General features: G+C 42.0%; 2 protein-coding genes across 4 annotated transcripts in view; one reads left to right on the forward strand and one right to left on the reverse strand.

Moving 5' to 3' along the window:
- Nucleotides 1–18,711, forward strand: part of LOC125289319 (macrophage mannose receptor 1-like) — a 578,909-nt gene that overhangs the window by 92,353 nt on the left and 467,845 nt on the right. The window lies entirely within an intron of this gene.
- Nucleotides 1–18,711, reverse strand: part of LOC125289843 (Y+L amino acid transporter 2-like) — a 54,305-nt gene that overhangs the window by 4,929 nt on the left and 30,665 nt on the right. For all 3 annotated transcript variants that reach the window (XM_048236923.1, XM_048236922.1, XM_048236924.1), the window contains exons 3-5: nucleotides 10,438–10,563; nucleotides 5,808–5,952; nucleotides 2,854–2,977 (exon numbers count right to left, since the gene is read on the reverse strand). In XM_048236923.1, the coding sequence (XP_048092880.1) occupies nucleotides 2,854–2,977; nucleotides 5,808–5,952; nucleotides 10,438–10,563 (395 nt within the window). The remainder of the gene's footprint in view (nucleotides 1–2,853; nucleotides 2,978–5,807; nucleotides 5,953–10,437; nucleotides 10,564–18,711) is intronic.

The following is an 18,711-nucleotide window of genomic DNA, read 5'->3' on the forward strand; positions in this document are numbered from 1 at the left end:
TGTATTAAATTAAAAAAGGCTTTTGTTTAAATGGGCTTATGTGTCTCGACTACACTTTTAGTATGAGAAATAAAAATTGCAAAATATTATTATTAAAATATTATTAGCAAAATAAATCACATGCCAGAGACCCAAAACATCAAAGGCGAGACGACAGATAACTACTTAAAGGGACACCAGGCAACGTTTTCGTGTTAATTCTTCGTAAGTCGGTATGGTTAAATTACTCATTACAGGGCGAATGAAGGCTCTCTCGCCCGCCCCTACTGTCTGTAGGAAGAATATCCCGCTTGCAAGTTCAGTGTATCGTACCCGCCGACCGAAGCAGGATCAGTTTACATCCTGCATCCACAGCACAGAGGTAGGCTAACTAAACGCTGGCGATTGTTGCAAACGGCAGAGCCGGCGAAGAAGCAGCGAAAACCCTTGATGGAAGATGCAAAGAAAAGGAAAAGAGCTTCAGACCGAGCGAGGGGGAGTTTCGTAGAGAAAAAGCATCAGGCTTGCCTGGTGTCCCTTTAACTGAGTAGCACCCAGATGCAGCTTTTGTCAACCATGATACGTTTTAACGAAGACTGATCTGGACATGCAGTTATTCTGTTCAGTTTAAACAGTTTAAAGCAGGGGCGTAGATTTGCGTGTCCACACCAATGTCAAATTAGACTGAAATGTCCCCACCAACATTCAGGTTGAAATGGGGAAAAAAACGCTCACATGCGCTACACAAAGAGATAAATCATTTCTCACTTCAGTGCTGCGGATCATCTCATACAGATCTTGTAATGTGCAGAAGGCAATAAGGGTAAATCGCGCTGATTTGAAGTTACCTACGTATAATAACACCAGCGGCAGTCAGCCGCAATCTCCTGCAGCGCTTCAGCTTCACTTCACTACAAGGCATATGAAGTGCGTCCAAATTCACCCATTCTTCTCTGTTGAACTCCTCGAGAAGTAGGTTACTCATCACACATGTGTCACATGAAAGAGCCTTTTCTCAGCTTTTAAACGGTGCTGGCTAGCCACTATTTGCTGTGATACACAGTTCGCGAGAAAAAGAGATGTAATAATTATTCTCTGCGCCCATCTCCACATCCATTCGTCTCGGTGGAATATCATAGACCTACACACTCTTCACGCAACACATGACAAACCATATATCAGAATAAACAGCAGACTTTACCGAACACAGAAGTGTAATGCATTCCTGTATAGTTAGCTGTTCCAGAGTAATCCGGTTTTGAAATAAATTGTAGCAAAATTCAACATTGTCTTTCGGCTTTAAGCATTTCTCAAAACTGAGCTGTGATTACATCGCCTAGATATCTGTAAATATTAGAATCAGAGAATATATAGGCAGCTCACGGTTAAGAGTTTGTCAATGTAGCCTTAATGATTTCTTTTCACAAAATGCTAAGCATGCATGTATTTAAGTTTCTTAAAACTGAGCTGTGCTTAAATGGGTCAATGCATGATTTCATAACAGACCAAATAGAAAATAAATGTTAAATGTTAAATATAGCCTGCATATCTGTAGGCCTACATATTAAAATCAGATTATGTAGGCTACACAGTATAGTTAGATCAAGTTGGACAGTAACACATTTCAATCATGGATAGTAGTTGGACAGTAGCACATAATTATATATCTATAGTGGCTGGTGAAAGAGTTGAGTGCCCTTTTTTTTTTGGGGGTAGTGGGTAGTGTCCCCACCAAAGCTCAGACCAAACCTACGCCCTTGGTTTAAAGTGCTATTAGTATATGTACTGTCTCTATTCCATAGGATTCCACAACCTGGATAAACATGTTAAAGCAGCACAATGCTAATTCTTTTGTCTTAAAGCAACGGCTTCAAACTCATTCTGATGCTACAATTATAATTGACTTACAATTCGGAGAGTACAATCTCTGACGTTGCCAGTGCATGCCTGGAGCATTTGATATTGCAATGTAACCTTGTTGATCAGGTAGCATCATGACTCATTTAGTCGTTTTTTGGTGAACTGGGTACTGTCTTAGCACTAAATGTTGTTGAATACTGACACCAAGGGACCTAAATATCGATTCTTCTATGGTATCGCTTTAAACCAGTGTTTCTTAACTGGTGGGTCGGGACCCAAAAGTGGGTCGCAGAGCCGTTCTGGGTGGGTCGCACAGCTTGTAGTTAAAAATAAATAAAAAAATCGGCAATTTAAAATGCTGCCTTATCAGATCTAATGTTGGACCTTTATTTTGATAAACTTTATTCATAGCCTACATATCAGTCATTGCCATGGACATAGACAATGTTTATATGACAAGTCATGTTAGACATCATTTTAGTGGTAAACTCAAGTAGGCTGCTAGGCTCCTCTGAATATTTGAAGTACCCTACAGTAGGCTCGGATATGGATTCACTTAAACTGAGGACAAAATAGGACAGAAACCCCATTGTGTGGTGTGCAGTAGATGGCTGGTACATGAGAGCATGAAACCATCAAAACTAAAATGCCACATGGAAACAAGGCACCCCTGTCAAAGTCATACCTGTCGAGTACTTTGAAAGGTGACATCAAGAGTTGAAGACTTCACAAATGTAGGCTAATGCCAAACATCCGCATGTTCTAAACAAGTAGGCCTACAGGCACTTTGCTTGTCTTATTATGTAGCTCACCATATCCATTGGCTTGCTAAAATATATATATATATATATATATATATATATATATATATATATATATATATATATATATATATATATATATATATATATATATATATATATATATATATATATATATATGGTCGTGACTTTATGAACATGGGAAATTGTGGGTCCCAAAGCCAGTTAAGAACCACTGCTTTAAACTACTCACCACGGCCACGGCATCACTGTCCAGGATGGCGTTCATTGGCAATACTGTGTAGTAGGCCACGTTGGTCAGGATGTAGATCACAGTGACTATGGGCATCGATATGGCAATAGATAAGGGCAAGTTCCTGCAATGAACACAGACGACCACCAGAGGGAGTTAGAGGTGGGAGACGACAGGTGAAAAAAGACAATTATATCACACAGCAGAATGAGCAAAGAATTAAGGGGTGTATGTGGTGGATTTGTAGTTCAGATGCCTGTGTGAGTGTGTGTGTGTGTGTATGTCTTAGCAAGTGAGCGAGCAAATGTGTGTGTGTGTGTGTGTGTGAGAGAGAGAGTGTGTGTTTGTGTGTGAGAGAGAGTGTGTGTGTGTGTGTGAAAGACAGAGAGAGAGAGAGGGAGAGAGTGTGAGAGTGTGCATGTGTGTGAGCGAGAGAGAGGGTGTGTGTGTGTGTGTGTGTGTGTGTGTGTGTGTGTGTGAGAGAGAGTGAGAGTGTGTGTTTGTGTGTGAGAGAGAGTGTGTGTTATGTGTGAAAGAGAGAGAGAGAGGGAGAGAGTGTGAGAGTGTGCATGTGTGTGAGCGAGAGAGAGAGAGGGTGTGTATGTGTGTGTGTGAGAGAGAGTGTGCGTGTGTGAAAGAGACAGAGAGAGAGAGAAAGAGGGAGAGAGTGTGCATGTGTGTGAGCGAAAGAGAGAGGGTGTGTGTGTGTGTGTGTGTGTGTGTGTGCGCACACTGTAGGGTCACAGGTCTCTAATCCTATGAAGTCTCTCAGAAGCCCCCAGTGCTCTTGTGATCCAATCACATGCTGATCACAGTAGGTGTTGTGTGATGCTCAGTCAATTAAATGGATCCGCACGCACGCACGCACGCACCACGTCGGACAAATTAGTTTTAGCTCTGCTTCTCCAGTAATGACTCTCCTGCTTGCCAGAGGTCTAGGTGTAGGTCTATATCTAGGCAAAGTGTCTGTGGAGTGATCTTGCAGAGACCCAATGCACAACACCAATGTTCCACACCCAGAAGGTAGAGCAGAGTGGACAACTGAACTTCACATGAGGATTATAGAACGTAATTCAACAACCAAAATGAAAAGTAAGTTCCTATAACATGCTATATACCAAGCCTATTCAAATAGCGGCCCGGGGGCAAATTTGGCCCGATTGAAATTTATTCTGGCCTGCGGCAGATTAAAAAAATAAAAATAAAAAATTCTACAAATCTGCCACGGCGCACAGACAAGAGTACAGGCAAAGATTCTAGAGTGGATCAGGTCGTCTCCATGGTGACAAACACTCATTCTCACTGATTCGATGTTCTCACGCTGCCTATGACGCATGCATCTGCGATGCAACATGGCGTTGTCCAAGCCAAACCGCAAAGTTGACAGAGAAAATCTTAAATTTCAGAGTGAATGGACGGAGAAGTACTTATTTACTGTGCCAACTACGGCAAGCAAGCGAGGGACCGATAGACCTGTGTATTTACTGTGCAACGAATCAGTGGCTGTGGCCAAAGAATATAACATGAAGAGACATTTTACTACAAAACATTCGTCTATTTCTGCGCAATACCAAGAGGGCTCAGTGGAGAGACAACGTAGAATAGACAGACTGGTAACTTCTTTTGAGCAAGTTGAATGTGTTGAACTAATAATAAAAGAATAATGTACCTTATTTTATTTCATATTATGTACCTTAGTATATTTTAATTTCCTTTAGCTGATTTGTCCATCCGGCCCTCACAAATTTTGGAATTTCCTAAATTGCCCCCCTCTGCAAATGTATTTGAATAGCCCTGCTATATACTATTCAACATATATTGTTACAGTTTTTCTCAGTCGCTTTGGTGCTTTTCTCACATCACTATTAACATTTGCACAGCAGTTTCAGTGCATTTCTCAAAACAATTAGTGCAAACTGCAAAACCTAGTGGATAACCTGCAAAAGCCCGACACTTGCTCAAAATGGATAGTCCATTCCTCAAAAGCAAGTATTTATGTCAATGAAACTGCCAGTGTCGTCAAAATGAGAAGTCTTGACACCATCGTTTATGAACAAGATAGTCAAATGGCTTTGTCATGTTTTCATTACAACAGTTTATGCTCTCAGTGTTTTCCCATGCAAAAAAAGGTCAGAACTCGGTGACACTACCTGAAAATGCTCAAGACAGCACTATACAGTCTTTGTACAGCCATTTGAAAACTACAGTAAAGTTACAAATTGCTGTAGTTAGGGGAGTAAGTGAGTACAAGACACTGAATATGTATGTTTCACAGTTTTACTGTATATGCTCTTTGCAATTCTACAGCATTGTGACAGAATTTGATAACTAGTTCACCAATTTTGTATGTAATGACTCAAGCCATGAAATGAAGACTATTAGTTTTATTGGGAACGACTATTCAGCATCCATAAGTATAGTTCATTTTGACTGACATGACAAAGCAACTGATACATGTTCAAAAGCACTTGCAATTTGTTCAGAGGAAGGAGAAATTGCTACTATGATGTGCACAAATGACTAAATGTTGTGGAGGTTGAACAAATAGTTATGATAATTTTCATTCTGATCTGAGAAAAGCACCAAAGCGACTGAGAAAAACTGTAACTTTGTCCAGTGGTCTTTTCTGTGATTGACCGATAAATGGACAGACTGATATAGACAGACAGACATATACAATAGACAGACAGATATATACAATAGACAGACAGACAGATAGATATATATATACACACGACAGACAGACAGATATAAATAAATAAATAAATATATATGACAGACAGACGGATATATACAATAGACAGACAGACAAGACAGATATATACACGACAGACAGACAGACAGATATATACACGACAAACAGACAGACAGACAATAATGAGACAATGAGAGATTTTGTTGAATGTTTGTTGTTAAATGCTGTATGTTCTCGTCCGGTGAGACAGACTCCTGACCTCTCGGGGTTCTTGATCTCCTCGGTGACGAAGTTGAGTGTGTCCCAGCCGGAGTAGGAGAACAGGGCGGAGTAGAGTGCCAGAGCAATGGCCCCTGGGTCCTGGGACGAGCCGTCAAACATGTCATCAAAGTTCTGAGTGTGACCTGAGACCAGAGAATAAAAGTAAAGTAAAATAAAAGTAAAAGTAGTCTTGTGAATGACAACCATTTTTTATGCAACAGCACCTGGACCACACAAATGTTACCAGAGTGCAAGAGTGCCAGTCTCTCTTTTTAAATCTTCCCATAACGTGTTTGGCCATTTATTGATTCTCCCCCAACATTGCACTGCCTACTTCAGAGGGCAGTGTGTTTTTTTGGCCTACCATCAAATGCTGGACATCTTTGGAAAGATAAAATCCTATAGTTTCTTAGGAAGCACTGGCACAGAGTTACAGAGCCTAGAATATTGTTTTTTTCTTTCTGCGAGATAACAAGCATCTCTGAACTGACTACATTTCAGCCTATGATTTTAGAAACACAATTGAGCCCTAGCACCAGGTCTTGCGAAGCTGTGTGCAAAAGTAGATCAATATAAAATGAAAAATCTGTATTTTAGACCATTATTTGCCAAGGTATTACAAAACGCATGAGCATGCCTTGGAAACTCCTCATAGGACTTTTGGTTACCCTAAATGCATACTGACAATAAAAGTCTGCATTTCTGAGGTTTCTTGAGGTAGATTATTTGGATTTTGTGTTAGGTTCTGATATAGAATGACTACACAAAATGGAAAAATTACACAAAAAGCTCTATTTTTGCATTTTCTTTGTTGGCTTCATTTGTGTGTATAAGATGGACTATACATCTGCACAACTAATATTGGATAAAACAACATGAATATTTAATTCCTATGTATTCCTGTGAATATTTCAAGACCAGGAATGTAGTGGTAAAATAAGAGGTGGTTAAACTATGAATTCTGTGATCACAGTAAGGTATCAGATTTTTAGAAAAGGCATTCAGAACATGTTTGATGATGGTGCGGTTATTGTCAAATGTTTAAAGTCAAAGTCAGCTTTATTGTCAATTTCTTCACATGTTCCAGACATACAAAGAGATCGAAATTACATTTCTCACTATCCCACGGTGAAGACAAGACATATTTTACCAATTTAAGTCCACAGACAAACATAACATTCAAGTAAACAAAAAAGTAAGTAAATAAGTAAATAAGAGGGCACATATAATAATGAAAAAATAAGAGCAGCAAAATTTGGTTGAAATTGTGCATAGACAGTCAATAAAATACTAGTGCAAAGTCAGGCCAATAAAAGGCTTGGGTAGTTCTGTTTGACCTAAGTAAGAAGAAAGTGGCATAGTGGTGCAAGTTATGTAAGAGCAGCAGAAGTGTTGTGTTTTCAGGACAACAACACCAAGTTGTAAAGTGTACAAGTGTGCAAGTGGAGTAGTGCAGGCGGCCATTGTGGGTCCAATGTCCAGGATGTTATGTAGCTGAGGGTGGGGGGGGGAGAGGAGGGAGAGAGTTCAGCATCCTTACAGCTTGGTGTATGAAGCTGTTGGTGAGTCTGGTAGTGCGGAGGCGCAGGCTTCTGTACCTCTTCCCAGAGGGCAGTAGATCAAACAGATTGTGAGCGGGGTGACTTGCATCACTCACATTTTTGGTCGCCTTGCGGGTGAGGTGGGTGGTGTAAATGTCCTTCAGGGAGGGGAGTGAAGCACCAATAATCCTTCCAGCTGTGTTCACTATGCGCTGCAGGGCTTTCCTGTTGTATTCAGTGCAGCTTCCGCCCCACACAGCGATACAGCTGGAGAGGATGCTCTCAATGGTGCCTCGGTAGAATGTGGTCATGATGGGCATGATTGTATAACAATACAAGTGGCATTAAGTGGTTCATCAAGTGTTGATGAGTGTTGAGAGTATTGGATTCAGAACTTATTATTTTTATACATATGTTATTTAGGTCCTGATGCCTCTTAAGTTTCTGAATAGTTAAGGGGATTGACCAAATATATTCTTTTTGATTTACTGTGGTTTTTATCGTACACCAATCATGTGTAGCTATTTTTCATGACTTATGAAGAAATCAGTTAAATCATGTATCTAGTCATGTACCTGCTTATTTGGATCTGACTAACTTTAATGAAACAAGTGTATAATCATTTATATTTTGTAAATTTTCCCAGTGGCACTATTTGATGAAATGTTCCAGCCATAAAGGCTGAAAAGGGGGACTGAGAGAAAGTGGAATAGAACATTATGTCCAATATTCCAATATGTGGTTTAATGTTCTGCATTTCTCATTATTGGGTCACTTTGATACTAACAGTATGATTCTAGGTAATGACTGCATGATATCTGTACTGTCCCTGTGTATATCTTTGTGTTACTGTGTTTAGAGATAAGCAGGAATATTATGACTTTGAAGTATTTCACTGTTCTGCATGGCTGCGTCAGTAGCTATCTGCTCCGGATTGCCAGGTTGCCACTAATCAGAGTCTGATTCAGTGTACTGTAGTCCACGTGAGATGGGATGACCAACGCCATCTCCCGTCAGCCTGGAAGGATACTTAAACCCTAACTATTTCCTTGTCTAGTTAGAGCAGCTGATCGATCTTTAGGTGAAGTCATGCTGTCTCTCCCTTGATGTGCATCATTGTAAATAAACTCTGTTCCTGATTTTTCATACTATTGGTCTGACTGGGTCTCTATTAAATCTATGGTATCAAAATTACCATCAGTGTACATATTGTTATTGTGGATAATACAGTGTGATTTTTAAATGCTAACAGTTGTAATTGGTGAATAAACTCTTTTGAGAGGTGGAGAAACTATTTCTGAAATTTCAGTGGTGGGTAAACTGTGTTTAGTGGCCTCCACTAGCCTACATCCCTGTTCAAGACCCAAGGCTGCATCTAGCCTACTTATGGCTAAGGATATAGGCTACACTGCAGCTAGAAGTTAGGGAAGCACCAAAAACGAGGAGATGAGGGCATTAGGCTATTGACTAAATTTAACTGAGACATACTACTATGTGCTAACGTTAACGTTACTGCCATCAAGCTGCAATGATTTGCCGCGAATGAATGCCGCCCAAATCGAGTAATCTTGTAGTGGTGCGTCAAGTGCAACGTAGCCTATATTCCGATCCGCTATTGATGACGCAAAAAATAATAACGGTATAGGCTAAAATTAAAGGAGTAGAAAGTATAGTAAGTATAAGTATATATACTTTTTTGATCCCGTGAGGGAAATTTGGTCTCTGCATTTAACCCAATCGGTGAATTAGTGAAACACAAACAGCACACAGTGAACACACAGTGAGGTGAAGCACACACTAATCCCGGCGCAGTGAGCTGCCTGCTACAACGGCAGCGCTCGGGGAGCAGTGAGGGTTAGGTGCCTTGCTCAAGGGCACTTCAGCCGCGGCCCACTGGTCGGGGCTCGAACTGGCAACCCTCCGGTTACGAGTCCAGAGTGCTAACCAGTGGGCCACGGCTGCCCAAACCAGTGGGCCACGGCCGATATTCGTGTTAAAATATAAGGAGTAAAAGTAAAAAGTCGTCTCAAAAATAAATAGTAAAGTAAAGTAAAAATATCTGAAAAATCTACTTTAGTACAGTAACGAAGTATTTGTACTTCGTTACTTCCCATCTCTGCCTGAGACACACACACACACACGTAGATACGCAAACACACACACACATATGTAGATACGCAAACACACACATGCGCATGTTAATTTGGAAATTAAGAATGGAAGATAGTACTTCATAATACTACTGATACTTTATAATTGCGATCCAAAGGGAGCATTGTTCCATCAGTGTAACCAATAGAATCATAAACATGCCATGACAGTGTTGAGCAAGATAGAGAGCAGGAGATTGATAGAGACTGAGAGAAAGTGGAATAGAACATTATATCCAATATTCCAATATGTGGTTTAATGTTCTGCATTTCTCATTAGTGGGTCACTTTGATACTAAAAGTATGATTCTGTTCGACTGTATGATATCTGTACTGTCCCTGTGTATATCTGTGTGTGACTTTATTTAGCGATAAGTGGGAATATTATGACTTTGCAGTGTTTTACTGTTCTGCATGGCTGCGTCAGTAGCTATCTGCTCCGGATTGCCAGGTTGCTACTAATCAGGGTCTGATTCAGTGTAGTCCATGTGACATGGGATGACCAATGCCATCTCCCGTCAGCCTGGAAGGATACTTAAACCCTAACTATTTTACTACTTTAGGTGAAGTCATGCTGTCTCTCCCTTGATGTGAGTCATTGTAAATAAACTCTGTTCCTGATTTTTCATGCTATTGGTCTGACTTGGTCTCTTAAATCTATGGTATCAAAATTACCATCAAGACACACAGAGATAATGTGAAGAAAAGATAGCGAGAAGGAGTGGAAGAGAGAGGTAGAGATAGAGAGGGGAAGAGTAGCCTGCAATTAAATAGAATAGAATCGTAAACATGCTATGATTGCAGCAGTCATGACAGAAGGATAGAAAAACAGGGGATAGAATGATGGAATGATGGAGAGACAGATAATGTGAGGGAGAGACAGAGAAAGGGGGAAGAGGTAGAGAGGGAGATGGAGCAGAGGAAGTGTACAGCATACCTTGGAAGATCTTGACCAGTCCAGTGATGATGACTGCGATGAGGGCAATGACCTTGGCGTAGGTGAAGAAGTCCTGAACGCGTGTTCCCCATTTCACATACGCACAGTTCACAAAACTCAGTAAACCTGAGGGAGAGAGGGACACACACACACACACACACACAAACACACACACACAACAGGATCAAGATCACACACACAGTCACACACCTGTACGGCCGTCCCCTTTACATAAGCTTGACCGAGGGAAGGGGATACATGCACACACACACACACACACACACACACACAAATGGCCACATCTATACACACACACGCAAACACAAACACACAAACAGGCTCATACACACACACACACACACACTGCGTACATAGACACACTTAAGTGAGCTATTCCACCAGGGCTCTGCCATGGTTCCTTTGTGTTCCCCATCACAGACTAGCGCAGGCAGCAGACAGGCAGGGGCCCCAAGCTGAGCTGGTGGAGGCCTTCCAGAGGTATTCTGCTCCCCCTTACAATATAATGCCATCCAGCTGGAGGCCCCTGCCCCACACACACACACACACACACACACACATAGACAGACAGACACACACACCAAGCTCTTGCAGATGCTGTCATCTTTAGGATCAGTACCCTGAGGAAAAACACTAAGTTAATCCCAGCAGGTTTGGACGCCCACTGTTCAGGTCTGGATGCCCACTTCTCTCTTATCAAAACACACATTCACACACACTCTCTCGCTCATACACACACTCACACTCACTCTCTCTCTCATACACACTCACACACATTCATACACACTCACTCTCTCACTACTCTCTCTCTCTCTCTCTCTCTCTCTCTCTCTCTCTCTCTCTCTCTCTCACACACACACACACACCCTCTCTCTCTCGCTCACTCATACACACACACACACTCTCTCTCTCTCTCTCATACACACACTCACACACATTCACACACACTCTCTCTCTCATACACACTCACACACACATTCTCTCTCTCTCTCTCTCTCTCTCTCTCTCATATACACACACACACACACACCCTCTCTCTCTCACTCACTCATACACACACACACTCTATCTCTCATTCTCTCTCTCACAGATACACACACACACTATCTCTCTCTCTCACTCATACACACACACACACACACTCTCTCTATCTATCTCTCATTTCTCTCTCTCACAGATACACACACACACCATCTCTCTCTTTCTCTCTCTCTCTCTATTTCTCTCTCTTGCCATCTGTGTCTCATGCTCCTGAAAAAACATCCAACCCTCACAGATAAATAAAAAAAGGAAAACGGGGTCTCATGTGGGTGTGTGTGTGTGTGTGTGTGTGTGTGTGTGTGTGTGTGTGTGTATGTGGTGTGACCTGTCTGTATTTTGAAGAAGTCTGCGATTCAGGGGAACAGAGCTGCTGACTACAGGCCTCCAGTAGGGTGTTTTCAGGAGGAAACAGCTGAGACAGACAGAGAGAGGGGGGGTGAGAGAGAGAGAGAAAGGGAGGTAGGGAGAGTGAGAGGGGAGAGAGGGAGAGAAAGAAAGAAAGAAAGAAAGAAAGAAAGAAAGAAAGAAACTACAGGGGGTTTTTCAACATACAGTTTATACAATGTAAAAGGGCAAGTTAGGAGAGAGTGAGAAAGAGAGGGAGAGAGAAGGAGAGTGGGGATGATAGGGAAAGAGAGGGAGAGAGAAGGAGAGTGGGAACAAGAGGGAAAGAGAGGGTAAGAGAGGTTGTGTAATGGCTAAGGAGCTGGGCTGGCAGTAGCCACAAAAAGTTGTTAGTTCCATTCGTGGCTGTTGTGCCGATGTGGCCTTTGTGCCCCTAACCCAAGCACTCATCATAAAGTTGCTCAGGGAAAGCTGGCCCTTGTAATAATTGACATATTTAAGTCACTTTGGAAAAAAGCGTCAGCCAAATGAATAAGCCCAATTAAAAAAGAACCTATTTTCCATGCTAATATCCATGCTAATATAGCTTCATTGAGCAACCGAGTGACAGAGAGAGGAAGAGGAAGAGAAGAGTGGCAGATAGAGGAAGAGAAGAGTGATAGAGGAAGAGAAGAGTGGCAGAGAGAGGAAGAGAAGAGTGGCAGAGAGAGGAAGAGGAAGAGTGACAGAGGGGAGGAAACAACAGCTGACAGATAACAGCAGGGATAAAGGGAGAGATGAGAGAAATACCTGCTGACAACATCTACAGGAACTTGTACCTCAAGAACAGTGTCACTCAGTTACAAAACACATAGACCAAAGAATTATTGGACTTAGCTGACCGATGCAGAAAATACAATACTCATCAACATGCTTCTGGAATGAGAATACCGAGATAGTGAGCATGCACACACACACACACACACCTCTGAGCCTCCCACGTTATCTCTTCTGGGCCACAATCAGTCGCTCTTTAAGTGCATAAACCCATAAACAGTATGCACTGTTCTAATCTGCACCTTCATGTTGAAATAAACCACAGTATGCACTGTTCTAATCTGCACCTTCATGTTGAAATAAACCTGACTAACACACTTAGATAACCTCTCCACTGTGAGTCACACCAAGCCTTGAACGCGTTTTTAACCTTGGGGGCCACGTTTTTGCTGTTCCTCCATAGCTTATCATGTCTTTAGCGTCCGTCTAATCTTTTTTCTTTTCGTGATCTCTTCCAAACCAGGTCCCAGCGCAGTGACAGAGGTAGGCCGAAGTGCACGGAGGTAAACAAATTTCCTCTAGGAAGCATCTTTTCATCTTTTCATAAGTAATGTTTCACGCGTAGAAAATTACTCAGCCTGATTTGTGTGTGTACATGCCACTGATGATACATGAGGCATGTGGCAGGCGAGGCAGGACCTACTCATCCTGACATCCTTTTATGTCTTTTCTTTTCTTCTTCAATACCAGGAAGATGACCAATGATTTCAAAGTTAACGCTAAGTCTACATTTCCCAATTGGGAGCAGCCAGACTCTCTTCACAAAGTGAAACAAGCCTGGCTAAGCCAGGTTAGTAAGAGAAAAGGGGTGTCTGAAAGATTGTGCAACCTTATCCATGTTAGTGGGTATGTGTTTGCCTGCTTCTGAGAAAACAGGAGTCAGACCACCCTGAGTTTGACCAACGCAGAAATGTCACTGCTCCACGGGTCTCCATCACTTCTCCTTCTGTCAATAGCAGGATGATTGTGATCTCGTCTGTAACAGATCCCTGTCCAGTGAAATGTGTAGGGGAGGATAAGGTGTCTGAAGGATCTCTTCCAATAATAAGGCATGTAGTGTCTGCCAGGACCACCCTGAGCTTGATGTGGAGGAGACAAGGATGTACAGTCGCAGAGACTCTGCCAATCTTACTGGGAATTTACACTGGAGCCGTTTTTGAAACGTTTTTCAGTCGTCCGTCTGACGCCCGTCTTTTGTTGGCGATGGAATTCCACTTGAATCAGTGCATCAGTTTACACTCGCAGCCCTTTATGCGTGTATTACAGCTGTTAAAAGTAGAGCAAAGCGTATGTTTATGCTTCACTTGTATTTTCAGAGCGCATGTTAAGCGTACTCATTGCAAAAACTCATGGATAAACACACTGTTGTGTCACATCAGGGGCAGAGACAGACACAGTGTTAATTGATTCATTTATGTTTCGCTCTTGCTAGGGGCTAATTGGTGTTTAAAGCCCCCACTGACGACTTCAAGGCAGCGCTGCGACCGTCGACTTCAAGGCACCTATCCTTAACCTGAACCCTAACCCTTGCCTAACCCTAGCGTCTTCCATGCAGCGCTGCCTGGAAGACAACATTGGGGGCTTAAAACTCCAAACACCTTGCTAGAGTCTCGCTTGCAGTGTACATTCCCAGTCAGGGAAGGGTTGACCAGTCCAGAACCATCACAGCTCCACAAGCCCCAATCATGCCCCACACCTCCACAGGCACCCCCATCATGACCCACAGGTCCAAAAGCCTCCCATCATGCTCCACAGGACCCCATCATGCCCCTCTCGGTCAATAGCAGGATGGCTGTGATCTCTCCTGAAACGGATCCCAGTCCTGTGATGGGGGTAAGGAGAGATCAAGTGTCTCAAGCTATCTGCAAGAATAACAAATATGGCTCCCACTGCCTTCAGAAAGCCTGCACTGGTCTCGGAGAAGCAGAGATGATTATAGAGGTGGGTAGGGGTGTGGTCTAGTGGCCAGGGATCAGGGTTTCCAAAACAATGGTAAATGGACTGCATTCATATTTCTCAACAGAAACTTCTATTATGCTTAGGCATTAGTGTTGATATTTACTGGGGCATGTTTTTTTTAATTATATTTTAAGGACTTTTATTTATGTACTGCATTCATATAGTGCTTTTCACGTAGTCCTCAGAGCACTGAAGGTGCTTTACAGAGTAATACCTCACATTCACTTATTCACTCACTCATACATTCACAACCGAAGACGGAGGCTGCCATGCAAGGCGCAAACCAACACATTGGGAGCAGATTGGGGTTCAGTGTCTTGCCCAAGGACCCTGGCCTGCTGCTGCCCAGAGCAACTCGGGGTAAAGTTTGTTTGTTTATTTTATTTGATAGGGACAATGCTCATTAATCAACACACAAGTTACTTGCTGTAAATAAGCCAGAGTTAGCTACAAATGCTAGTTTCCATCTGTTGTCCCTAGCCAGATCTTAACAGGCAGTTCATCCAAGTGGTTCATCCAAGTGGTAGCCAAAACCCGGTCTACATAAAGGCATTCGCGACAACCTGGCCATGGCGCCTTTCTCAAGGACACCATGGGAGCAGCCAGGAATTGACTCAGCTTTTCTAGCTATTGCTTGCCAGCCCAGTTCCTAACCCTACTACAGTCACATTAGCTACAAAAGACAGCGACAACTCCAAGTTGAGTGGGCTGTAAACAGGGCTGTGCTTTGCGGGTGATTATGACCGATTTCTACCTGCTATGTGGCTGACATATAGCTCGTACATGACTTCAGATGTATTTTTGGTTACAAAACCTGACTTTTTAGATTTAATAGTTCATATTTCTCACTAGGTATTGCAAAATATAAGGCCACAAACCCTGAACTTACCGGTACTTGTTAGTACAAAAATACTGCCTTCTAATTGAAAGTTAAGAGTACACTTGAACCCCTAGAGAAGGGGTTGAGAGAAGGTGAGAGAAGGATGTTGCAAAAACTCGTTAACATTACGGACAACACCTCACATCCATTGAACTAACTATTGGTCAGACAACAGAGTGTTTTCAGCTGGAGGTTGCTTCAACTTCGCTGTAACAAGGACCGTTATAGAAAATCATTCCTGCCCACTGCCATAACTATTTACAATACCTTCCCTTTGTGCCGTGAGATGAAAATCTTATGCTGAGAGACAATGCACAGTTTACAACCTCTTCAACAGAGACTATTTCCAATTGTATTTATTTTTTAACTTGTATGTATGTGTGATATATGTTTATATTATTAATAGCTGCTGTAACACCATAAGTAATCCATCTATCTATTTTCTGAGGTAGCTCCGCCATCTTGGATAAAGTTTTCGAGCTAACTTTCAAGCAACGAACGTCACCTTCACCTTCACTCATAAAATAGACTTCTTGTCTATTCTGGCTCATCGCTTGCAAATGGCAACTGCCATGTTTTGAGGCTATACAGATGTTTTGAAACTATAGAGATCTTATGAGCCTATAGAGATGTTTTGAGGCTATACAGATGTTTTGAAACTATAGAGATCTTATGAGCCTATAGAGATGTGTTGAGGCTATAGAGATCTTATGAGCCTATAGAGATGTTTTGAAGCTATAGAGATCTTATGAGCCTATACAGATGTTTTGAGCCTATACAGATGTGTTGAAGCTATAGAGATCTTATGAGCCTATAGAGATGTTTTGAGGCTATACAGATGTTTTGAGGCTATAGAGATGTGTTGAGGCTATAGAGATCTTATGAGCCTATAGAGATGTTTTGAAGCTATAGAGATGTTTTGAGCCTATAGATCTTATGAGCCTATAGAGATGTTTTGAGGCTATAGAGATCTTATTAGCCTATAGAGATGTTTTGCGGCTATAGAGATGTTTTGAGGCTATAGAGATGTGTTGAGGCTTTCTATCATGTTGGAGCAGCCTGCTGCTCTTTTCTCCTGTTCTCTGTCCACCTGCGTCTCTGACAAAACATATTCCAGCATTGCAACAGCAAGGTGGAAGGCCTGACCATAGAGGAAGTGCTTCTTCTAACGTCCGCTTCTCTCTCTCTGAGTGTGAATGTGAGTGTGTATAAGGGTGTGTGTTGAGACCTGGGCTGCTTTTTGCATTAGTGATTAGTCCAAGGGTCAGAGTCTTAATGTAGCAAGGACTTTACCTTGCTGTCCTCAGCATGTTTTTCATTCCCCAAAGGTCTGCTTATCGGTCATCTCCCCCCCTAACTCTCTCTGAGAGTGTGTGTGTGTGTGTGTGTGTGTGTGTGTTTAAGGCTAAGTGGGTGAGTGACAATGTTCATATGCGTGTGTGTGTGTGTGTGTTTAGGGTAAGAGGGTGAGTGACAATGTGTGTGTGTGTGTTCTTAAGGGTAAGTGACAATGTGTGTGTGTGTGTGTGTGTGTGTGTGTGTGTGTGTGTGTGTGTGTGTGTGTGTGTGTGTGTGTGTGTATACTTTGTTTGCATAGAACTGTACCCAAAAGGCACACTCCACTTTCCGAGAATTTGACAGCAACCAGGGATAACTTTTCCTTTGAACTCACACAGAGAGACTACACATCATCAAAGAGATCACAATAAAATCATCAGTTGTTGCAACACCACCACCACAGCCTACTGGAGTACTGGACCACAGCTTGGTGTATTTCTGAAGAGGCTTCTTCAGAACAGAAGATGGTCTATCATCCACTGGGTGCTTGTATGAGTGTGTGTGTGTGTGTGTGTGTGTGTGTGTGTATGTGAGTGTGAGTGAGTGTGTATGAAAGCTAGAAAAATTCAGAGTGTGTGTGTGTGTGTGTGTGTCTGTGTGCTAGTGCTGTGTCAGACACGAGATCACATGATGAGGCAGTGAGCCTTTTTTGTTGGGCTCAGCGCACGTGAAGGTCTCCGACCTCTGACACACCACTCTCCCTTCCTCTTTCACGTCCGCCTCTCCGCTACGCTACGCACAGCAGGGTCCTCTTTTATTAGCTGCTTTCAGACATGTCCTCCGCAGTATATGCGGATCATTGTCAAACAGAGGTCTGACCCTTCAGGTGATTCAGGTATGATGCTAAAATGTGGACGTTATGTTTATATTATGTTATACACCGACGCACATTAACAGAATCTCCACATGTTCTTCGCTTCGTTCAGACACAAGCTCATTTATGGTTATGGGATTTGGCAGACGCCAAATTGTCCAAAGCGACACACACAAAAACAATATAATATTTAAAATTCAACAGGGAACAGATTAGAATGTTAGTCAAACTATAATAAGGAGAATAGCAATAATAAACAACAATGTCAATTCAATCAATAGCCTAATAAAATAAGCAATGAAAATGAGGGAAAAAAGCAATAATAAACAATATGTCCATTCAATCAATAATATAAAAACAATAACATTGTAAGACTACATTAAGGAGAATATCAATAATAAACAATAATGTCAAATTAATCAACAGCCTAATGGAAATAAAACAATATTATACAAACCATAACGCATAAGGAGCGCTTAAAGAACTAAGTACATGTTGAACAGGAATGTCTTAAGACTAGGGCTGGGCGATATGGCTGAAAACTGTATCACGATATAAGTATTTCATATCAGTCGATATCGATAATTATTGATTTTTTTGAAAAGCAGCACTGGTTGAAGCCTGGAAATATTGTAAACAAAGTAGCTTAATTTGCTAGTTTATCATAGTCTACTGGTAAGACTGTTCAGTTTCCCCACGTGTGTTTAAGTTTCAAATGAATACTTTTTCTACTTGGGACAGGCCCGTTTGAGTCTTGGAAAATACTTTTCCATTTGCATCGGGATTGAGATGATTAACTTAGCAGTCAATTTGAATGCAACAGTTTTGAACAAATTCGTGCAGCTGCTAATGATGCTAACCGGATTTAATAGCAATTTAGCCAGTTGTCTTGCAAGATTGTGAATGTTTGGATTACATGTGCATGCTGAGGAGGGATGCGCCTGTTGAGAAGGGAGAGAGAGTGCACAGGGCAAGGACTCATTGAGAGTCTGTGTTGAGGTAGGCCTACTTCTATCGCCTACTCTGGCAGAGTTGCACATACAATGCAAGATATATTTATCCT

This window comes from Alosa alosa, chromosome 24 (genome assembly GCF_017589495.1).
Source record: "Alosa alosa isolate M-15738 ecotype Scorff River chromosome 24, AALO_Geno_1.1, whole genome shotgun sequence".
Taxonomy (NCBI): domain Eukaryota; kingdom Metazoa; phylum Chordata; class Actinopteri; order Clupeiformes; family Clupeidae; genus Alosa; species Alosa alosa.